A 25291-nucleotide genomic window follows, 5' to 3' on the forward strand; every position below is an offset into this window, starting at 1 on the left:
CCCACACATTAGGCTATTTAATAAGACAAGAACCTATGGTCTTGGAGGCAGTAAGTTAGATGGAGAGAGGATCAACTAAATATCAGAAGACATAAAATTGATTTGATTTATTTACTGTCATGTGTATTTTGTTACAAAATATTGTGCAAAAAGGTGTACAGTATTGCCACACTCCACAGTTAATTATATATAAAGGTCTTAGATGAATGGTACAAAAGTAGGTGGAAAGGCAAGTGGTGAGGATGACAGGGTCTGTGGAGGAATATAGACAGGTTAAGTAAGTGGGAGAAACCTTGACAGGATATAGTGTGAGGAAGCATGAGATTATGTACTTTGGCAGGAAGAGTAAAGGAGCTGAATATATTTAAATGGAGGAAGACAACAGGAAGCTAGTTTTTGACTTTGTTCCAGTTGAAGTGAAATTGAACCCCTGTAATCAAAGTCTGGCAGTGGTCTGAATATCAGAAGAAAAAGGACAGTCTCACTGTTATAGAGTCATAGAGCTGCACAGCACAGAGACAGACCCTTCGGTCCAACTTGTCCATGCTGACCACATATCCTTAATTAATCTAGTCTCATCTGCCAGCACTTGGCCCATATCCCTCTAAACTCTTCCTATTCATATACCCATCCAGATGCCTTTTAAATGTTGCAACACCACTTCCTCTGGCAGCTCATTCCATACACTTACCACCCTCTGCATGAAAAAGCTGCCCTGTAGGTACCTTTTATATCTTTCCCCTCTCACCCTGAACTCATGCCCTCCAGTTTTAGACTCTTCACCTCAAGGCAAATACCTTGTCTATTGACTCTATCCATGCCCCTCATGATTTTATAGCCTCTATAAGGTCACCCCTCAGCCTCTGATGCTCCAGGGAAAATAACCCCAGACTATTCAGCCTCTCCCTACAGCTCAAACCTTTCAACCCTTTGTAAATCTTCTTTGAATCTTTGTTAGTTTCATAACATCCTTACTATCTGCCTTTAACAGGATTCTTCCCTTTCTGGCCTCTTTCTCAAACTGATTAACTTCTATGGATGATCTCAAAATGATTGTGGAAACGTTTCTTTTTACAAGCTGGTTTCTTCATGAGACTATAGTATTAGCTTTACTGCTGTCTACATTGATGATCTCTATGTTAGCACTGACACTCAATTGGATTTGAATCTTCATAATTTGCTTTTCATTTTGATAAAATTATTTTCTCTTCGCACCTATTTTGTGGGTGTCTATTCTGCAGTCGCTAGATTTGTGTGGACTAGAAAGAGAAAATACTGGAGAAGTTCAGCAGGTCTGGTAGCATCTGTGCAGAGAGAAACAGAGTTACCTTTGGAGGTCACAGAACTGAAGTGAGAGGTGAAAAAGTGATGAGTTTTGTGGAAAAAGTAGGGAGGAACTAACGAAATAGCAAAGAATCTCTGTTGGCATTTAGAGAACAGTAGCTGATAAATCCACATGAGAGACTTGTAGCATTTTTACTGCTTAAGAGGTAAAAGGTAGTTTACAATTTTGTCTGGACAAGATTGCTACTTACAGCTTTGGGCAGTTTCATGCATATTTTGTGGACCAGGAGGGAGGCCACCTAATCATCCCTTAACTCCATTTTGTTGAAGCACAGTTTGTCTATTCTCCATGTTGTTTTAAAATGTAAGTGGTGTGTATGCTTTTGTTGGCATCACTATCTGCTGTGACAGTGCTGGCTGAATTGGGCTTGGGCAGAATTGAAAAGACACAAGTCAAAGATGTTATTGGACTCAAATTTTGATATATTAAAGAAACTGAATATGGGAGATTAGAACTAGGGGGTCACTATTTATAGATAAGGGTCACCCATGTAAGATAAGAGTTGAGAAATTATTTTCTCACAGAGGATCATGAATATTTAGAACTTCCTTCTTAAGGTGCATGGAGGTACTTTCTTGATAAGCAAGAGTGTGAAACATTGACATGGGTAATTGGGAATGTGGAGTAATTCAATCAACCATGATCTTGTTGAGTGGCAGAGCAGACTGAATCTCCTCCTAGTTTACATCTTCCAGTTGTAAAGACTATAGCTCTTTGTTTTTGTATTTTTGATAGTGGACTGAAATTGTAAAAAAAGACTTTGTTTTAAAACAAAGGTTGTGGCACTAATTATAAGTGATGTTTACCTTGTTGTTTAATCAAGCTGTTAGGCAAACACCCAGAAATCTGTTAAAGTATGAGTGACAGAGAACTCCAACTTTCACATTTAAAAAAAAACAATTTATTCTTTAACTCTAAAAGTGAACATTAAACAACAACTATTAACAACTTGAAGCCTCCTTTTTCTTAAATGTTTGTTATCTGACTCCAACTCTATAACAATGTACTGTTCCAATCAAAGCCAAAATTAAAATTACCTCAACTTAATTTCAAAACCACACAATGACTGCCGTTGGTGTCTGTCTCCCTTTGGCTGTCGGTCTCCCTGGGTCGACCTTGGTCTTTTGCTGCAAAGAAGTTTCATGTGAAAAAGGTACCTTTGACAGAGAGTGTCTTGCTGGCAGTTACTCGGTCGATGGCAGTTGGTCTCACTGTACAACCGTCAAAATATCTGCTTCTTTATACCCCCAGCATAGGTTTGATATTGGTGAAACAGTAATTTCAAAATTGTTTGGTTTTTAGTATCCTGGGTCATAATTTAAATTGATTGGTTCAATTCGAATGGTTCAAACAGCAACCAAACCTCTCCAGACCACACCAGACTGACCCCCCAGACCACACCAGACTGACCCCCCCAGACCACACCAGACTGACCCCCCAGACACCGCCAGGCCGAGCCCCCAGACACCGCCAGGCCGAGCCCCCAGACTACACGGTTGACCCCCCAGACCGCTCCAGGCCGAGCCCCCAGAATGCACCAGGCTGAGCCCCCAGACCGCACCAAGCCAGGCCCCCAGACCGCACCAAGCCAGGCCCCCAGACTACACGGCCGAGCCCCCAGATTACATCAGGCTGAGCCCCTGGACTCCGCCAGGCTGAGCCCTCAGACCACATCAAGCCGAAACCCCAGACCACACCGGGCCGAGCCCCCAGACCACACCGGGCTGAGCCCCTGACTACACCCGGGCCGAGTCCCAGACCACACCGGGCCGAGCCCCCAGACCACACCGGGCTGAGCCCCTGACTACACCCGGGCCGAGCCCCCAGACCACACCGGGCTGAGCCCCTGACTACACCCGGGCCGAGCCCCAGACCACACCGGGCTGAGCCCCAGACCACACCGGGCCGAGTCCCAGACCACACCGGGCCGAGCCCCCAGACCACACTGGGCTGAGCCCCTGACTACACCCGGGCTGAGCCTTCAGACCACGCTGCGCTGAGCCTCCAGATTCCTTCAGGCCAAGCCTCCAGACCACACCGGGCTTCAAAACCTGGGGCCTCATCTGCAGTCCGCAAGGTCCTCATCTCCCCATAACGGCCTTCACTCCAGGAGTTGCATGCTCCATTCTCCTCTCAATATGTTCAAGTGAGTTAAAAAGTTAAGTTAAAAAAAACTCAAGAAAAGAAGATAAAGAAGAGAAACAGAAAAAGAATGGGCAAAACAGAGAAGATGTGGCTGGAGCATCCTACTCTGCCACCATCTTGGACAAACCTTGTGTGATTACTGTAACCTATTTGATGGTTTGTAAGATACCACAAGGAGCATAACCTGCTCCTTTCTTGTTTCTCTTCTGTGCAGTAGGTGAGGGCCAGGATTTCAAATACAAGAATTATGGTTAAGCAGACAGCAGTGATCCTCACGCTCCGATATGCTGCGGAAGCTTAAACAATTTACAACTGGTATCCCCGCAAGTCCAACAACACCACCCTCCCACACCAACATGCTAATCATCAAGATGAAAGCCAGCTCCACTGGTTGGGGCTTGTACATTTGCCTGACACCAGAGTTTTGAAAAACTGCTTTGCTCTGAACTTGATCACATCAGGATTCTCTCAGTAAGATAGTGGAAATGCTTCAGGGATATTCTCAAAGCATTCTTGAAGAGCTCATGCATCTTGTGAAATTGAGAAACTTTGTTATCATGGAAATCAAAAGCATCATACAGAGAAAGCAAACCTATCTGTTGGATCCTGCAAGCATTACTGGTCTCAGATATGGTAGAACCTGTTAGTTGTGTATTGGACTAATCACCACCTCAGATCTCCTGCACTGGCATGGAATTAAACCATCTTCAATTAAGTCACCCTAAAGGGCTGCCTATGAAGAGGGGTCTTTAATAATTCCTCACAAAATAGTTTATGGTTCAATTATGTGTATGTTTTTCTTAAATGATTGATAAGGGAAGTTTGGATAATATTGTAGATTGGGAGGAGAGGTAGTATTCAGCTCTTGTCAAAACTATTTGATCAATTTAATCCTTCATTTATATTTGCGAATACATTGCTTAGATTTTTTTGGACTAACATTGTTTGGAATAATCATGTTTTAGTTCCTTTTTAGAATGTGATGAAGATAAACACTGAAATCAAAGGATACAATTTTCCTTTCCCTTGAGTTGGTAAGAAGGGCCAACATCTTGACCTGGGATTCACCAAAAAAACCTTGCAACACCAGCTTGCTGGTCCTTAAATGAATTGATGGGTGGGTGATTGAATGAGTTGTTTCAATGGTATATTAGTTGCATCTAACATGTTCACTCCCACACTTAAAAAAGAATAATTCCTTCCTTCATCTTTCTCCTCAGTGTTAAGACCTTTTCAAGGGAGCTTACTGATCTGATGTTTTGTCAAATTGTATAAATTATACAAAATTCTACAAATATTCAATTCAATTGGTAGACCACACAATATCCTTGCATCACCTAACTGATGGATGCTTCTGACAAATGTTTTCAAGATCCGTGATTATTTTTTTCAGAACTTGTTCTATGTCTTTTGTTTAACTTAATTTAAGTGTTGAGTCTGCTAGACTTCCTTCATAGTTAAAATTATCTCAACTTGCACTTCTTAACTTGGAATATTTCTTTTACATTACATGTAGACCTTTTTATTGTACTGTGTCTAAAAACTGAAGAATGGGGATTTGTATGTCTGGTATCTCTGGGGTATGTTTCTGGTTTGAGTCTTTATTTATCTTTCCATTTTATCTGCTGGTTTTCATATTTCATTAATTCTTCATTACATCAAGTATTATTGTTGTGTAAGTGATTCTTGTTAAATGTGGTCAAAATTCACAGGGACCTTTCAAAGTTGCTTAGAGTCATAGAGTCCTGCAACATGCAGATAGGCCCTTTGGCCCAAACTGGTCCATGTCAACCAAAATATCTATCCACGCTAACCCATTTCCCTGCACTTGGTCCATATCCTTCTAATTGTTTTTGATTCAAGTATTTGTCCAAATGCATTTTAAATGTTGTTAATGTACTCGCCTCAATCCCTTCTGCTGGCACTTCATTCCATATAAGTACCACTCTCTGTAAAAACATAGCCTCTCAGGTTCCCTTTTATTCTTTCCCCCCAAACTTAAACTGATGAACTTTAGTCCTCGATTCCCTAACCCTAGAAAAAAGACGGAATCTCTTGAATGCATCCCATTCTCCCATCAGTATTCTGTTTTGGATACTGTGGAGTGCAGCAAGAGCTGAGTCCATGGTATTGTGGGTGCCTCAGCTCCACAGATATTTTCACTCAAGAAGCTTGAAACCAACCAGGACAAAGCAGCCTGCTTGATTGGCACCACATTCACAAGCATTCACCCCCTCCACCACTGATGCTCAGCAGCAGTGTGTACCATCTACAGGATGCACAGCAGAACTTCACCAAGACTGCTTATGGCATGTCTCAAACCCATGATCACTTCCTTCCAGAAGGACAAGGGCAGCAGATCCATGGGAACATCACCAGTTGCAAGTTCCCTTCCAAGATACTCACCAACCTGACTTGCAAATATCACCGTTCCTTCAGTGTTGTTGGGTCAAAATTCTGGAATTCCATCTGTATTGACATTGTGGGTCAACCTGTAGCAGGTAGACTGCAGAAGTTTAAAAAGATAGCTCATGACCACCTTGAAGATAACTAGGAAAGGGCAATAAATGCCAGTCATCTGGCAATGACCACATCTCATGAGTGAATAGAAAAACACAGGGCTGAAGATATGGTGCAAAGAGGAAGGTTTCAGATTCCTGGGGCATTGGGATTTCTTCTAACAGTACAAACTGAACGCCTGGGCAAGACCGAGTCTGATGTCCTAGGGTGTATTTGTTTGAGTGGTGGGGAGGCTTGAAATTAAAATGACAGGGGATGGAAATTAAGAAGTCAAAGGAAGAAGAATCAAAAGTAAGAATATCAGACAGAATGGGGAATAAGAAAAGTGATCAGCAGAGAAATCAAGGGCATGATCAAACAGGGCGCCTGTGAAAAATAATGGACGCGAGCCAAGCAATCTTAACATGACAGGCTTTATGGTTTTGTGCCTCAGTATGTTGGCAATAAATAGATGAATTAATCATGCAAATAGATGAAAACATATATCATATATTTGAGATAGATTATAGAGTAAACTAGCTCAGAATATAAAAACGGAAGTGAAAGTTTCTTCCAATATATAAATTGAAAAAGAGTGGCTAAGGTAAACATTGTTCCTTTGGAGGATGAGAAGGGGGATTTAGTAATGCGCTATGAGGCAATGGTCGAGGGCTTGAACAGGTATTTTGTGTCAGTCTTCACTGTGGAGGACATGAATAACATACTAATAATTGACAAGGAGACGAAAGGTAGTTGAGGACCTCAAAACAATCATTATCATGGAAGAGGTAGTGTTGGGCAAGCTATTGGAGCTAAAGGTAGACAAGTGGCCCTAATGGAATGCATCCCAGTGTGCTAAAAGAATTGGTAGGGGAAATAACAAATTCACTTGTGGTAATTTTCCAAAATTCGCTGGACTCTGGGGTAGTTCTAGCAGATTGAAAAACAGCAAAAACAGTGATGCCACTGTTTAAAAAAGGAGGTAACAAAACGTGGGGAATTATAGACTGGTTAGCTTAACTTCTGCAATGGGAAAATGCTTGAATCCAATATCAAAGAAGAAATAGCAAGACATGTGGATAGAAATCATCCCTTTGGGCAGACACTGCATAGGTTCATGAAAGGCAGGTCATGTTTAACTAGTGTACTGGAATTCTATGAAGACATTGCAAGAACGGTAGGCAACAAGGACCCAGTAGATGTAATGTATCTAGATTTCCAAAAGGCATTCGACAAATGCCGCACAACAGTCTGCTGCTTAAGATAAGGATGCATGACGTTACGGGCATTGTATTAGCATGGATAGAGGATTTTAGTTAACTAACAGGAAGCAAAGAGTGGGGATAAATGAGTGCTATTCTGGTTTGCAATCAGTGACTGGTGGTGTGCCTCAGGGGTCAGTGTTGGAACCACAATTATTCACAACTTACATCGATGATTTGGAATTGGGGACTATGTGTAGTGTGTCAAAGTTTGTGGATGACACGAAGATGAGTGATAAAGCAAAGTGTGCAGAGGACTGTGAAACTTTGCAAAAGGACATAGATAGTTTAAGTGAGTGGGCAAAGGTCTTGCAGATGGAGTACAATGTTAATAAATGTGAAGTCATCCATTTTGGTAGGAATAATAGTGAAAAGGACTATTATTTGAATGGTAAAACATTGCAGCATGCTGATATGCTGAGGAACCTGGGTGTCCTTGTGCATGAACCACAGGGGGTCTGCAAGTGCAACAAGTCATTAAGAAGGTAAATGGAATTTTGTCCTTCACTGCGAAAGGGATTGAGTTTAAAAGCAGAGAGGTAATGTTGCAGCTGTACAAGGTGCTGGTGAGGGCACACCTGGAGTACTGTGTGCAGTTTTGGACTCCTTACTTGAGAAAGGATATACTGGCACTGGAGGGGGTACAGAGGAGGTTCACTAGATTGATTCCATAGTTGAGTGGGTTGGCTTATGAGGTGAGACTGAGTAGACTGGGCTTATATTCATTGGAATTTAGAAGAATGAGGGGGGATCTTACAGAAACATGTAAAATTATGAAGGGAATAGATAAGATAGAAGTGGAGAGGATGTATTCACTGGCAGGTGAAACTAGGACAGGAGGGCATAGCCTGAAAATTAGAGCAGATTTAGGACTGAATTGAGAAGGAACCTCGTCACCCAGAGGGTTGTGAATCTATGCAGTTCCCTGCCCAGTGAAATAGTTGAGGCCTTTCTCATTGAATGCTTTTAAAGTTAAGGTAGATAATTTTTTGAACAATAAGGGCATTAAGGGTTATGGTGCAAGGGTGGGTAAATGAAACTGAGACCACAAAACCATCAGCCATGATCTTATGAATGGCGGAGCAGGCTCGAAGGGCCTGATGGCCTACTCCTACTCCTACTCCTAATTCTTATGTTCTTCTAGGTGACAAGGGATGGGAACTGAAAATCTAGGGGTTTTCAGTCTTTAGGAAGGACAGACAAAAAGGAAAAGGCTGTTGAGTTGCATGGCTGATTAAAGAGGAAATTAACACAATGGTGAGGAAGGATGTTAGCTCTGACAATGTGAAGTCTATATGGATAGAGCTGAGAAGCACCAAGGGGCCAAAAAATCCATTAGTGAGGGTTATCTATAGACCCTCAAAATGTGAGGGTGTTGTTGGGAATAGCATTAAACATGAAACACATGCAATAAAGGAACGTCTGAAATTATTGGTGACTTTAATCTGCATATAGATTGTGCAAATCAAATTAGAAAAAAAAGCATGGAGGAGTTCTTGGAGTGTAAAGAGGATGGTTTTCTAGACTAATAAGTTGAGGAGCCAACTGGAGAACAGTCCATCCCAGACTGGGTATTGTGTAATGAGAAAGGAATAATTGGCAGTCGAGTTGTGTGGTACCTCTTGGCAATAAGTGACTATAATATGATGGAATTCTTCATCAGGGATGGAGAGTGACTAGTTGATTCTGAGACTAGAGTCTGAAATAGAGGCCTGAATAGAGGAAACTGTGATACTTTGAGGCTCACATTGGCTCTGATAGATTGGGCAATGTTACCTAAAAGGATGACGGTGGAAAGGAAATGAAAGACATTCAGAAAGCACTGTAATAATTGTTATTTCCTCCATTAACATTCCTTAGTTAACATTAACTCGGCTTTCTCTCCACAGGTGCCTCTAAATCTACTGAGTTTTTCCAGTAATTTCTGATTTTATTTCTGCTTTCCAGCACCTTCAATTCTTTGGTTAGTTATTTATTCCTGTCAGGCACAAAAGTAAAGTGGGGTAAAAAATGAGGTCTGCAGATGCTAGAGATCACAGCTGAAAATGTGTTGCTGGTTAAAGCACAGCAGGCTAGGCAGCATCCAAGGAATAGGAAATTCGACGTTTCGGGCATAAGCCCTTCATCAGGAAGTAAAGTGGGATGAGTGGCCTGACCATGGCTTACAAGGAAATTAGAGATAGTATTAGGCCCAGGAAGAGGCACACAAATTGGCCAGAAAAAATACAACAGAACTGCTGAGTGGAAGCAGTTTAGGTATAACTGTATAAAGTTACCTCTCAGCCTCCTCCGTTCCAGGGGGAAAAAAGTCTCAGCCTATCCAGCCTATCCTTATAACTCAAATCCTCCAGTATTGATAACATCCTTGTCAATCTTTTTTGCACCGTTACCAGTTTAATAACATCCTTCCTATTGCAGAGCTTCCAGAATTGTGTGCAGTATTCCAAAGGTGGCTTTATCAATGTCTTGTACAGTCATAACATAACGTTCCAACTCCTGTAGTCAGTGCTCTGACCAATGCTGGCAGATATGATGCAGAGCTGGGCTGAGGAGTGGCAGATGGAGTTCAACCCTGCCAAGTGTGAGGTTGTCCATTTTGGAAGAACAAGTAAGAATGCGGAATACAGGGTTAACGGTAGGGTTCTTAGTCAGGTGGAGGAACAGAGGGATCTTGGGGTCTATGTACATAGATCTTTGAAAGTTGCCACTCAGGTGGATAGAGCTTGTAAGAAGGCCTATGGTGTATTAGCGTTCATTAGCAGAGGGATTGAATTCAAGAGTCGTGAAGTGATGTTGCAGCTGTACAGGACTTTGGTTAGGCCACATTTGGAATACTGTGTGCAGTTCTGGTCGCCTCACTTTAGGAAAAATGTGGAAGCTTTAGAGAGGGTGCAGAGAAGATTTACCAGGATGTTGCCTGGAATGGAGAATAGGTTGTACGAGGATAGGTTGAGAGTTCTCGGCCTTTTCTCGTTGGAACGGCGAAGGATGAGGGGTGACTTGATAGAGGTTTATAAGATGATCAGAGGAATATATAGAGTAGACAGTCAGAAACTTTTTCCCCGGGTACAACAGAGTGTTACAAGGGGACATAAATTTAAGGTGAAGGGTGGAGATGTCAGGGGTGGGTTCTTCACCCAGAGAATGGTGGGGGCATGGAATGCGCTGCCCGTGGGAGTGGTAGAGTCAGAATCATTGGCGACCTTTAAGCGGCAATTGGATAGGTACATGGATGGGTGCTTAATCTAGGATAGATGTTCGGCACAACATCATGGGACGAAGGGCCTGTTCTGTGCTGTATTGTTCTATGTTCTATGTTCTATATGCCAAATGCCCCCTTCACCACCCTGTCTACCACTTCCATGATACTATGTACCAACATACCCAGGTCCCTAACACTAGTTGTAGAAGTCCTGCCCTTGTTTGTTTTTTAAAAATGCAACACCTCGCATTTATCCAAATTTATAATCCATCTACCACTTCTCGGCCCACTGGCCCAGTTGATCAAGATCCCATTGCACTCTTAGATAACCTTCTTCACTGTTGATTAAACCTCCAATTTTTGTGTCATCCGCAAACTTACTAACCATGCTTCCTTATTCTTATCCAAATCATTTATATAAATAATAAACAACAGTGGACCCAGTACTGATCCTTGTGGCACACCACTGATCGCAAACCTCCCGTATGAACAAGAACCCTCTACTGCTACTCTGTTTCCTACCATCAAATCAGTTTTATATCCAAATGGCTAGCTCTCCCTGGATCTCAAGTGATCTAACTTTATTAACCAGGAGAAAGTGACAAGCAGATGTTGGAGATTAGAGTCGAGAGTGTGGTGTTGGAAAAGCACAGCAGGTCAGGCAACATCCGACGAGCAAGATAATTGATACTTTCGGCATATGCCCTTCATCAGGGTCAAGGGTTTATACCCAATACATCGATTCTCCTGCTCCTCTGATGCTGCCTGACCTGCTGTGCTTTTCCAGCACGATAATTTCAACCTTATTAACCAGTCTATCATGTGGAACCTTGTCAAAGGCCTTGCTAAAGTCCACGTAGACAACTATCTTCTTGGTCACCTCTTCAAAAACACAAAGCAAGTTTGTGAGACATGATTTCCCATGCTCAAAGCCATTCTGACTATATATTATCAGTCCTTGCTTTTCTGAATACATGTAGATTCTGTCTCTCAGAATCCCCTCCAACAACTTACCCACTACTGATATCAGGCTCACCATCCAGGCTCCCTGGCTTCAAATTACAGCCTTTCTTCAATAAAGGCACAACATAAGCCATCCTCTAATTTCCTGGCACCTCACGGTGGCAAAGTGGTTAGCACTGCTGCCTCATAGCGCCTGAGACAGTTGCCTGAGGCGGGAATTGAACCCGGGTCTCTGGCGCTGTGAGGCAGCAGTGCTAACCACTGTGCCACCATGCTGCCCATAATGGCAATTTTCTTTCCTGAAGAATGTTAGTGAACCAGAAGGGTTTATTTTGACAATTGACTCATGGTCATCATTAGATTCTTGATTCCAGATATTTATTGAATTTGAGTCCCACCACCTGCCATGGCAGGATTTGAACCTGGGTCTCCAGAATGTCATCTGGATTGACAATACCACTAGGCCATCAACTCCTCCTGATCAGGTCCTGGGATTTATCTACATTTATACAAGACCTCCACCACCACCTCTTGTGTAATATGAGCTCTTTTCAAGACATCACTGTTATTTTTCTAAGTGCCCTAGCTTCCATGTCTTTCTCCACTGTAAATACTGATATGAAAGATTCATTTAGAATCTATTGCATCTTCTGTTGTTCCACACATAGATGTCCTCGTTGATCTTTAAATGGCCCTATTCTCTCCCTAGTTACTCTTTTGCTCTTAATATACTTGTAGAATCGCTTTGGATTCTCCAAAGCTACCTCATAATCCCTTCTTGCCCTCTGATTTCCCTCTTTGGTGTATTCCTACAACCCCCTATACTCCTCAAGGGACTCACTTGGTCCCAGCTGTCTATACCTGACATATGTATCTTACTTTTCCTTGACCTACTCATACCAGCCTTGTCCTTCACATCAGCAGGAACATGCTGTCCCTGAACTTTTGCTATCTTGTTTTTGAAAGCCTGCCACTTTCCACTCATCCTGACCAGCCTCCCCTCCATTTTTGAAAGTTCCTGTTTAATGCAATCAAAATTGACCTTGCCCCAATTTTGAACTTTGACTTGGGGACCAGGCCTATCCTTTTCCATAACTATTTTAAAACTAATAGAATTATGGTCACTGGTCCCAAAAGAGCTCCCCATTAACATCTCAGTTTGTTGCCCTGCCTTATTTCTCATGTTTTGTCCGTTCTCTAATAGGGCCATCTATATATTGATTGACCAAATTTTCTTGAATGCACTTAACAAATTGCTCCCCATCCAAACTCTTAACACTATGGCAGTCTCAGTTTACATATGGAAAGTTAAAATCCCCTACTATTACAATGCCATTATTCTTACAGCTGTCTGCAATCTCTCTTTACATTTGCTCCTCAATTTCCCACTGACTATTGGGGAAGGGCGGGGGTGGTGGGGGAGGGGGCGATGGGGGGCATGGTAGTACAATCCCATCAAAGTGATCAGCCCCTTTGTTACACCCATAAAGCTTCACTGGACAATTCCTCAAGAATATCATCTTGAAGTACTGCTGTGATATTTTCCCTAATCAAAAATGCTAGTCCCTCTCATCGCTGCCTCCTTCCTATTGTAGCTGTACCTTGGAACATTGAATTGCCAGTCATGTCCCTCTGTCAGCCATGTTTCTGTGAAACCTATGATATCCCAGTGCCATGTTCTTGTTCTTGTCCATACTCTGAATTCATCTCCCTTATCTATCTGGCCTTTTGCATTGAAATAAGTGCATTTTAATTAATCAGTTTTCCCTCATTCTGTGCTGTTGCCTGTCTTGTCTATTTAACTTGGTCTCTTTAACTTCTATACCAGCCTCAACCTTCTATCTTGTTTCACTGCTGTTTAGGTTCCCACCCTCCCCCTTCCCCCCCGCCCCCCTGTCAGATAAGAGGAAAAGAAAACGATGTAAACTTGAGTGCTTTTTAAGCAAACCTCCCTGATACTTCAGCAAGCTGCAAGGAAAAGAGCTGCTGGAGAGAAATGTGTTGGAGCATGTAAGAATGGGACAACGCAAGGGCAGTCTGACTGGAATGAATCAAGCAAGGAGATAAGAAATCATAGTAACTTGATCTCACTGCAGCAGTGAACACATTAGAACTGGCAGGGAGGGTTTAAGCTCAATTGTGAAGCGACAAGAAAATTGGAGCTTAGCTGGGGGACAGCAGTGCAGGTGAAGGAGCTATGTGCCATTGTCATAATCTGTCTCCATGTGAGCTAACTAACTTGTATATTTCCATTAAGTGTTGTTGTTTTTTAATGAAACATTAACAGTTAATTGTTTGTGTGAGTTTGCCTCTAATAGTGTATTTTACCTGTTGCAACAATATTTGTTATTGTTCATAGCAATTATTGATTTACTCATGGATGTAGGTGACACATGCTCAATAGTCTCACTCATCCCTAGTTTCCTTTGAGAAGCTTGTGTGCCTTCTTGAATTGCTACAACATTTAAATGGAATCTGGATTGGTATATGAATAAGAAGGGTTTAGAGGGACATTGTCCAAATGCTGGCGAATCAGATTAGATCAGTTTAGGATATCTGGTTGGTATGGATGAGTTGGACTGAAGGGTCTGTTTCTGTGCTGTATAATTCTATGACTAACAAAACCAGAAATTACTGGAAAATCTCAGCAGATCTGACGTATCTGTGATGAGCAATCAAAGTTAACCTTTTGGATTCAGTGACCCTTCTTCAGAACTCTATGTCTCTATGTGGATTGAATTAGCTGAAGTCTGGCACCTGATATGCCTGCTACAGAGAACTGCAACATATTTGTGAGAATAAGGTCAGGCATGTGTTTCATAGAAAATAGAATGTTACAATGCAGTACAGGTCCTTCGGCCCTCAATGTTGCGCCAACCTGTGAATCCAATCTGAAGCCCATCTATCCTACACTATTCCATTTTCATCCATACGTTTATCCAATGACCATTTAAATGCCCTTAAAGTTGGCGAGGCTACTACTGTTGCAGGCAGTGCATTCCATGCCCCTACTACTCTTTGAGTAAAGAAACTACCTCTGACATCTGTCTTATATCTATCTCAATTTAAAACCATGTCCCCTCATGCTAGCCATCACCATCCAAGGAAAAAGGCTCTCACTGTCCACCCTATCTAACCCTCTGATTATCTTATATGTTTCAATTATGTCACCTCTCAACCTCCTTGTGTTGAATGAAAATAGCCTCAAGTCCCTTGGCCTTTCCTCATAAGACCTTCCCACTATACCAGGCAACATCCCCTCTGCACCCTTTCCAATGCTTCCACCTCCTTCCTATAATGGGGTGACCAGAACTATACGCAATACTGCAAGTGTGGCCACATCAGAGTCTTGTACAGCTGCAGCATGACTTTGTGGCTCCGAAACTCGATCCTTCTAGCAATAAAAGCTAACACACTGTACACCTTCTTAACAACCCTATCAACCTGGGTGGCAACTTTCAGGGATCTATGTACCTGGACATAGAGATCTCTCTGCTCATCTACACTATCAAGAATCTTACATTTACCCCAGTATTCTGCATTTCTGTTGCTTCTTCAATCACCCTCAATTTCATGTCTCCGTATTTTAGTCTACCGTGGGGAACCTTACCAAATGCTTAACTGAAATTTCGTCTTGACACATAAGTAACTGTATCTATTACCGATACTGCTGCTAACATAGTGCCAGTGCTCCTCCACCAGAGTGTTTTGCCAGATGTGGTGATATTTATTCAATTTCTCTTAACAAAATAACTTGTGTATGGCAATGGTTGTGCAACCACCTAGCTCTGTCTATCGCTTGCTGCTTATGCCGTTTGGCATGCATGTAATCCTGCTTGGTACAGGTTGGGTTTAGAGTTGATGGGCTCAAAGACACCAAGTGGTGCGTGTTGGTGTTCTCTTCTCAGATGTTGCATTAGTTTGTTTTAAATAGGCAGTGCCTTGTGTAATAATGGCTCTTTCAGTAGTTAAGAGTTTTTTGGGTTAGGAAGAATCACTTGGGTTGGTTTACAGAAGACGAGTGAGACAAAGCTTTTTGTTTTAGCGACAAGTTGAATTTGGGTTGCCTTTGTCCATGAGGAAAAGGGAGGTGTTTGCAGTGGTAGGTCAGCACTTAAAATTGCCAGGAATACAATCAAAATCATTGGCAATGACTAAAATTCAAATGCAGATAAAGCAGCTTGAATTAGACAGCATCAAGATATTGAATTCATTCATAGTGGGTTGTGCAAGGGCAAGTTCTGGAAATTCATATAGTTATGTATCAATGATCTTTTGTTGCATTACTTTTCTTGAACTTTATTTCATTTATCTCACCTGTCATTTCTGTTTTGCATATTAAAGCAAATTGATTACGTTAGTTCAATGTTACCTGTGATGATTTGAAAGGAATCAAGTGCACAAGACCCAGCACTGTAGTGGTCTTCACAGCTGCTGGTATTGAGGCACTTTTGTAAGAAATTATTTTCAGATCAACTGGAAGTATCTAATATAACAGTCACCAATTGATGAGTGAGTAAAGGCAATTTATCAGGTCCTCACTTATTTTTCTGGTGAGAGGGAAGTAAAGTGAACATTCCTTTTGAACAGAAAATATAAGGATTTTCTGAAGAAAGGTCATAGACTTGTAAAGCACGGAAACAGACCCTTTGGTCCAATTTGTTCATACCGACCAGACATCCTAAATTAATCCAGTCCCATTTGCTGACATTTGGTCCATATCCCTTTAAACCCTTCCTATACATAAACCCATTCAGATGCCTTTTAAATATTATAAGAATAGTTGTAATCTGTTCAAAACATTACCTATGTTTCCCTTTTCGAACTTTGAGCATTTTCAGCGCTTCCTGTTTTTGTGTTAGATTTCCAACTCTTGCAGTATTTGCTTTTATTACACGTTTTCATGTTAGATTTTAATAGTTGTGTCGTATGTGCTTGAAATCATACGAAGTAGGGAATTGTCCAGGGAATGAAGTAAAATACTCAGGATACTTGGCTTCTGTTGAAAGCATATGATCCACAGGGATTTCACTATTTTGTTCTTTTCTTTTCTCCCCTTTTCTCTGTGCAAACTAAAAATACTTGCATGGGAAAGCAACTTCAGTGCAGCAGATAATCAGAATAGATATTTCATGTAAATAACAGCATATTGAGACATTTGCATGGAGATATTTCTGAACAATATGTGGGAAATTGCTTTAATAGTAATCATTTTAATATGAATGATTGTGTCTTTTGAGGATGACCTCTTACAAGGTTCTCATCTGTTTGGTATTTTGTAATCTAATTTATATTTTACAAGTATTTCTTTTAAAACAATGTTCCTTTTGAATAATACACCATTGAAATTGATGATGTAGCTTGAAAACATGAACTGCATGATATTTGTGTCATCAGTAATGGGAACAGCTACGTTCCAGGCTTTCATAAAAGGGTATTCAACTTCCCAGGATTTCCTTGATCAGGAACGGAGATTAATCTCTTAGGATTATAATAGAAAATTCAGAAGAAATTTCATACGATCATTTAAAAAGGTGGTTCTAATTTGCATTTTTCTTAAACATTTTGTTGATTCAGTTAAAAACGAATACTGAGAGTTAGTGAAGCTTAGTGTTACAGGGAATGGGTGGTGTAGCTCTAACAACAGCGGTGTTAAAATTCCCATCTCTAATGTGAGACTTTTTTCTCACTGGCATTTTTGAGAAGTTGGATACAGAATCATGTGTTGAAATCTCCACCAATATCTGCTCCAGGGGTGTCAACTCTGTTTTATCGAAGTATTTGGCAATACACACAGATTTTTACTTGGTAAGGATTTGAGTGTTTATTTTTCAACTAGGAGAAAGTGAGGACTGCAGATACTGGAGATCAGAGTCTAAGAGTGTGATGGTGGAAAAGCACAGCCAGGCAGGCGGCATCTGCGGAGCATGAGAATCGGGCATAAGTCCTTCATCAGGAATGAGGCTTGTGGGTCAAGGGAGCTGAGCAATAAATGGGAGGTGTGTGATGAAGGTAGCTGGGAAGGCGATAGATTGATGAAGGTGCAGGTGAAGGTGATAGATTGGAGAGGAGAGTGGAGCGGATAGGTAGGAAGGAAGATGGGCAGGTAGGACAGTTCAAGAGGGTGGTGCCAAGTTGGAAGGTTGGGACTGGAATGTGGTGGGAGGAGAGGAAATGAGGAAACTGATGAACTCAACATTGATTCTGTGTGGTTGGAAGGTCCCAAGGCAGAAGACGAGACATTTTCCCTCCAGGCATCGGGTGGTTAGGGTTTGGCGCTGGAGAAGGCCCAATACCTACATGTCCTTGGTGGAGTGGGAGGGGGAGTTAAAATGTTCAGCTACAGGATGGTGGGGTTGGTTACTGTGGGTGTCTCAGACATGTTCTCTGAAATGATCCGCAAGTTGATGTCCTGTCTCCCCAATGTAGAAGAGACCACATCAGGTGCAACGGATACAGTAGATGACATTTGTGGAAGTACAGGAAAACTTTGTTGGATATGGAAGGATCATTTGGGGCCTTGGATGGATGTGAGGGGGGAGGTGTGGGCACAGGTTTTCCCCACACTAACCAACCCCATCACCCTGTGACTGAACACTTTAACTCCCTCTCTCACTCCACCAAGGACATGCAGGTCTTGGGCCTCCTCTATTGACAAACCCTAATAACTTGATGCCTGGAGGGAGAACACCTCATCGTCTGCCTTGGGACCCTCCAACCATTGGGATCAATGTGGATTTCATCAGTTTCCTCATTTCCCCTTTCCCTACCACATCCCAGTCCCAACCTTCCAGCTCAGCACTGCCCTCTTGAATGGTCCTACCTGTCCATCTTCCTTCCCACCTGTCTGCTCCATCCTCCTCTCTTACTTAACACTTTCACCCCCACCTTCATCTACCTATCGCCTTCCCAGCTACCTTCCCCCAACCTACCCCTCTCCCAATTTATCTGTCATTCCTGCTGAAGGGCTTTATGTTTGGAATGTCGATTCTCCTGCTCCTCAGATGCTGCTTGACCGGCTGTGCTTTTCCAGCACCACACTCTTTGACTCTGTTTATTTTTCAAAGGCAAGTAAATGGAATTGAGATATGAATTTATATGATCTAATTGAATGGTAGAATCAGCTTTGTGAGCAACTGCTGTTCTATTGTTGTACAGAATTGGTTGAAATCAAATGTTACTATAAACCACCTTTTCACATTATGTATACTATAGCCAACTTAAAAATCTCTCTCTAATTAAAAACAGGGTGTATTGAAGAAACACAGGCAGTCTAGCAGCATCTGTGGAGAGAAAACAGAGTTCATGTGCAAAATTCAGTTTTGACTGCTATGTTGAAGAGAATGTCTGACCATTGGAAAATCCTGACTGACATAAGGATGTATTTCACTTGTATATTTATCAATTTACCACCACTTTGTAGCTAATGAAGTAAATCACCCAAAACCGCAAAAAAAGTACTTGTTCACTTTTTTTTTCATTTTAGCATTTTGCCAGTAAATGTATGTATGTATACAGAGGGAAACACACCATTCAAATAGAAACATATTGTGAAAAGAAATTCTCTTTCAACAGGAAATAACAGTGACCAGAATGTATGCATCCTATTTCATGAGCTGTTAGAGCTGTAATTGGCAAACTGAGAGCAACCACAGATTGGAAGCAATTCATTGCTAATTTGATTTGGTGTTTACTTGACAGTACTTGGACTTTGTGACCTTGAAGGAGAAAGAAATCTAACTGATGTAGCAGAAGAATTCTAAACAGTATATGCCAACAAAATTTAGGCCTTATAGAATTGAGTAATGAATAATGTCTGAGGGGATTATGGTTATGGCATCATTATTCACTGGCTGTTTTTGAATTGTTTGCTGTTAAATTTATCAACTTGTTTGAGTTTTACCTGCAGAACATTAGGTTAAATTTGGTATTCATATGTTGTTTTGACAGATTTGTCTGCAGCAGTTCAGAGGTTTTCACAGTCATTGCAGGATTTTCAGTTTGAGTGCATTGGTGATGCAGAGACTGATGATGAAATTAATATTGGTAAGTCTTGACCTTTTTTAAAAAAATACTTTCATTCAGGAACAGTACTTCTGTACTTCTCTTTAGTGTGTGCTAATTTTATATGCCAAGTCCCCCATATGTTATTCTGAATAGATGTCCCTCTAAATTCCTGGTTTATATATGCTCATGCTATTGCTACTGTGCATTGGCCTAAAAATAACTCCCGGTGTTGTCCCTCTCTTGCTGTTTCCTAGCCCCATTTAAACTAAGTGCAGAAAAACAAGACATAAACTAAGATCCTTTCTCTCCACTGCCTTTATCCCAAATCTTTATTCGGTGAGCTATCCCTCCTCCTTTTTTTGAATATTTATTTTTGCTATGTCACTTTGGTCACTAATGTCTCTTTTTGACCTCTTCTAGTTACATTTACCCAAAATACTTTGCAACTCTATAAAGAATTGAAAATTGTCTTTGCTGCTTTTGAATGTTTCTGATTCCTCTCAGCTATTGTCTCTGAAAGCTAAAAGGCCTTTCTATTACAATTGCTATTACATTCACCAAGCCACTGGCCACAGCCTTATTTAAAATGGAGCTTTACCCAGTTAAAAAACCTTTTTGCCCCCAATTACTGCTGACTAAGGCCTATGAAACTAAATAAAAACTAAAAGAACTGTGGATGCTGTAAATCAGAAACAAAAATAGAAGTTGCTGGAAAAGCTCAGCAGGTCCAGCAGCATTTCTCTGAAGAGAAATCAATGTTAATGTTTCAGGTCTGGTGACCCTTCCTCTGGTGACCCTAATTCCAATCTACAGGGTTCTGAGGAAGGGTCACCAGACCCAAAACATTAACTCTGATTTCTCTCCACAGGTGCTGCCAGACCTGCTGAGCTTTTCCATCAACTTCTGTTTTTGTTGGCTATGAAACTAAGTCTTATTGTCTCTCTCCCCATGCATCACTTTTCTGGTCAAACATTCTTTGTTGAAGTGGGGCTGCTTTTTAACTTGAACACTAGTTCCTCAAACTCTGTCAGCACAATGCCATTTTTGGTTCTGGATATATTGTTGGTCAACAATGACAGGATCCTCTCTGTCCCACTTCCAGCCATGAGGAGAAGTTTTCAACCCTGGGATCAAGCAGCAATCATGATCATTGGTATTTATGACTGCGTCTTCACTGAATGCTCTCCAATCGTTAATTTCATTGTACCTTGTACTGTTATTGAACCTTATATTTGTTAATCAAAGTCAAGTGCTGAGGTACCTCTGTCATTGCTTTCTGGATCCCAATACCTGCTTGGCAAATAATCCCGTCCCTCACCATTGATCAGAATTCGAAAGTTCTGCTTAACTAAATGCTGTGGCTGCCTCCAGTAAAATATTCTGGTAACTCAACCCAATAACTGAGCTGAAGGTCTTTGAATTGCAGACACTTAACACAAGTATGAACCATCTAGGATCACCATATTCCGACAAACTCCCAGAGTGCTGTTTCATTTCCTTTTCAATACCTGAATAATTAGATTTAAAATCACTGAAAATTACTTTTTATAAAAAAGACCTTTTATGAACCATTTCACCATTTCATTGGGTGGAGCTATACAATATTTTAGCAAAGATTAATTGATACGAAAAAGTTTTAAAAGCATGGCCTAATGTCAGTTAAGGAAAGAGTCAGAGAGAGTGAGATTAAGAAACCTGAGTTTAATGATGAATGGGTAAAGTTGCATCTTCGAAATGGCAAGAGAACTTGATCCTGTCGAATGCTCCTCCTGTAATACGTGGGAAATGGTGATGATGGCCGCTCAGGTGAAAGCAGCAGCCAGATCAGTGGCACCATGGCTGGCACAGTTGTACAGCAGGTAAGGTTGATGCTTAGGTGAGCAGTAGTGATAGGGAACTCTACAGTCAGGGGCACAAAAAGGCATTTCCATGGCTGTGAGTGAGACTTCAAGAAAACGTGTTGCATCTCCGCTGCCAGGGTCAAGGATGTCTCTGAGCAGGCACAAGATATTCTGTTAAGGGGGAGAGTGAAGAGCCAGAGGTCTTGGTCCATATTGGTACCAATGACATAAGCTGAAAGACAGCTGAGGTCCTGCAAAGGGACTTCAGGGGGTTAGGTAGGAAGTTGAAAAGCAGGATTCCTAGGGTTGTAATCTCAAGATTACCACATGTGCCAAGCATTAGTGAGGTTCAGAATAGGAAGATAGTAGTTAAATAGGGAGCTAAAGAGCTGGTGTAGGAGGCAGGACGTCTGATCTATGGATCGTTGGGAAGTTTTCTGGGAAAGTGAGACCGGTACAAGAAGGAATACAACTGGAAGGGCACCAATATTCAGGCAGGATGGATCGCTGGCCAAAGATTCAGACACTAAGGCTAGAAAGACTAAGAGGAAGGATAGACAGGGAGAGATTATTGGACAAAGTGAGGCTGCTGGTCTGAGATGTATTTGTTCTGATACAAGGAGTATGACAGACAAGACAGCTGAATTTAGAACTTGGATTAATACAAAATTAGTGCAATTTTCAGAACATTTTTGATCTCCCAGAATCATTCAACTTGATCTCACGATGTGGGTAATTTTATTGGCAGTCTCTGATATGATCAGTTGAATCCTATGCCATGAGTGTTATCATCATGAAGTGTATCCACCACATGGTCAGTGAACTATCACTTAATGGGGTTTGTGTAGCTAGTTCCTTTTTAATTTGTCATGATTCAAGCTACTTGCAGACCAACATGTTGAGCTCCGTCTGAACAGGTTAAAGATTAATTGCAAGTTACTATCGAAGGTCTCCTTAAGGATTAAGAGTTGATTGTTTTCCTTGAGGTAGGGGAGATTGAGAGAGGGCATAATTGAGATGCATAAAATTGAGAGGTATAGGTAAGGTAGATAGGAAGAAACTTTTCCTCTTGATGGAGCAATCAATGATCAGGGATGTAGATTTAACGTAGGGGCCGGAGGTTTAGAGTGGATGTGAGGAAAAACGTTTCAGCTGGACAATGATTGGAAACTGGAACTCACTGTCTGTCAGGATGGTAGAGGCAGAGACCCTCGTCATAGTGAAGAAGTATTTAAATGTACATTTGCAATGCCAGGCATACAAGGCTATGGACCAAATGGTGGAAAATAGGATTAGAAGAGTTAGGTGCTTGTTTTTGAGTGGCACAGACCCAATGAGCTGAAGGGGCCTTCTCCTGTGCTGTAGATCTCTATGATTCTAAAGTCTGATCAAGTCCCTTTGGTATGCTGTTGGGGCTCATTGTTTCATTTTCTTGGGCTAGAGGGAATAAATTAACAATTGAATCTGATCCTGGCAGCTCGGATAGCTTCTGCAGTTGGATAGTTAGTCTTTTCTTGTACCAGTTAGTCCAGTAGGGCAGCAGATCTTGGGAGAGGGAAAGGATTCCTGGCTTCTGACCCTGAATAGATAGTCACTTTAAAGTACAGTGTTTCAAGATGGTTCTCTCTTCCTCACTGTCTGCTTGAAGAGCTATGTTCCGCTAAATGGTTCAAGATGGAATGTCTCTTTCTCTGAGCTGCAAATGTGTTGCTGGTCAAAGCACAGCAGGTTAGGCAGCATCTCAGGAATAGAGAATTCGACGTTTCGAGCATGAGCCCCTTGATTCCTGATGAAGGGCTCATGCTCGAAACGTCGAATTCTCTATTCCTGAGATGCTGCCTAACCTGCTGTGCTTTGACCAGCAACACATTTGCAGCTGTGATCTCCAGCATCTGCAGACCTCATTTTTTACTCTTTCTCTGAGCGACTTGCTTTTATAATCATGCTTTGCAAGCAAGTTAAGAGGACCACCACTACCTGGTGATTTGTAATTAAAAAAAATAAATTATATCACATGTAAGAATTGGCATTTTGGAGACAGCTCAACTCCCACATGCAGTTCTTAGATTGTATTCTGGTCATATTAAATGCTCATAGTAAATCATCAAAGAATGTCGTTAACTTCTGAATGAGATTTTTCACACAAGTTAGCTATGTCTATCTGTAATATACATAGAACTGGCAATGGGATATATTCAAGTGACTTGTAGCAGCCAAACATTCAGCTTCTTGCCCAGTTGCAGTCAGCTTATTCTCTTTTTACAAAGAGCAGTAGCTTTTAACAGTCCAAAGATGTACAGGTCAGGTGAATTGACCATGCTAAAGTGTCCCATAGTGTTAGGTGCATTGGTCAGGGTTAAATGTAGGGGAACGGTTCTGGGTGGGTTGATCTTTGGAGGGTCAGTGTGGACTTGTTGGGCTGAAGGGCCTGTTTCCATACTCTAGGGAATCTAATCTAACCTAATCACCCTAACCCTAAGCCCTCTTGTTTTGGACTCCCCTATCCTGAGGCAAAAGACCTTGGCTATTCACGTTATTCACCTCCCCGTCATGATTTTATAAAGCTCTGAAAGGTGGCCCCTAAGCTTCCTATGCTTCAGGGGAAAAAAAGTCCTAGCCTACCCAGCATCTCCTTATTACTCAAACTCTCTAGTCTCGGTAGCATCCTTGTAAATCTTTTTTGCACCCCATCCAGTTTAATGATATCCTTCCTCCAGACATGTAACCAGCATTATACTTATTACTTCAAATGTGGTCCTACCAATGTCTTGTACAGCCATGACATCCCAAATCCTGTACCTAATGCTCTGACCGATGAGGCAATAGTGCCAATCGCCTTCTTCACCACCCTGTCTACTTGTGACGTTACTTTCAAGGAAAAATGAACCTGCACCCCCATGGCTCTTTGTTCAACATTCCCCAGGGCCCAACCATTAATTGTCTACTATGGTTTGCCTTACCAAAATGCAACACCTCATATTTACTCAAATTAAACTCCAACTGCCATTCCTTAGCCCACTGGCCCAGACGATCAAGATCCCATTGTACTCTTAGGTAACCTTCTCCACTGTCCACTATATCACCAACTTTGGTATCGTCTGCAAACTTACTAAGTGAACAACAAATAAACATTTTCTACTACCCTCTGTCTCCTAATGTCAAGCCAATTTTGTATCTGATTTGTTAGCTCTCTCTGGATCCCATGTGATCCAACGTTACCAACCAGTCTACCATGTGATACCTTGCCAAAGGCCCTGCTATAGTCCATCTGGATGGCATCTACTGCTCTTCTATCTTCTTTGTCACCTCTTCAAACAACTTAATCAAGTTTGTGAGACATGATTTCCCATGCACAAAGCCATGCTGACTATTTCTAATCAGTCCTTGCCTTTCCAAATGTATGTAGATTTTGTCTGAGAGAATCCATTCAACAACTTACCCAACATTGATGTGAGGCTCACCAGTCTGTAGTTCCCTCGCTTTTTATTGCAGCCTTTCTTAAACAATGGCACCACATAAACCACTCTCCAGCCTTCCAACACTCATCATGGCTGTTGATGATACAAATATCTCTGCTAGGAGCCCGCAATTTGTTCATTAGCTTCTCACAATGTGCTGGGATACGCTTGATCAAGTTCCAGGTATTTAGCTGCCTTTATGCATTTTAAGACCTCAAGCACTTCCTCTTTGGTAACGTAATCTTTTTTCAAGACATCACGGTTTATTTCCCCATGTTCCCTAGCTTCCATGTCTTTGTCCACAGTAAATACTGATTCAAAATATTCATTTAAGATTTCGCCAATCTCCTGTTATCATTGATCCCTCCACCAAGGGGGAGAGTTCCTTCCTGTCTACTCTGTCTGAGGCGAAGGCAACAAATGCTCCCTGACAACTACTCAGGACGTCCAGGTCCCTCTTTGTGCATAGCTTCCAATTTCTATAGACTGTTCTTCTTGTCCTAGTTGTGTTAAATATCCAAAAAAGGAGTGCACCTCTCGTCCCTTCCATCTAGCAAGAGTTCTTTCCA

The 25291-nt window shown here is 41.6% G+C and overlaps 1 protein-coding gene across 2 annotated transcripts in view; it reads left to right on the plus strand.

Annotated features, from left to right (window-relative positions):
- The window catches only part of arhgap42a (Rho GTPase activating protein 42a), a 343140-nt gene that overhangs the window by 115247 nt on the left and 202602 nt on the right, over window positions 1-25291 (plus strand). The window contains exon 2 of one of the 2 annotated variants that reach the window (XM_060826434.1): window positions 19367-19462. In XM_060826434.1, the coding sequence (XP_060682417.1) occupies window positions 19367-19462 (96 nt within the window). Of the gene's footprint in view, window positions 1-19366; window positions 19463-25291 lie in introns of those variants that run through there. The other variant, XM_060826435.1, reaches the window with a different exon arrangement.

Source organism: Hemiscyllium ocellatum, chromosome 6 (genome assembly GCF_020745735.1).
Source record: "Hemiscyllium ocellatum isolate sHemOce1 chromosome 6, sHemOce1.pat.X.cur, whole genome shotgun sequence".
NCBI classification, from domain to species: Eukaryota; Metazoa; Chordata; class Chondrichthyes; order Orectolobiformes; family Hemiscylliidae; genus Hemiscyllium; species Hemiscyllium ocellatum.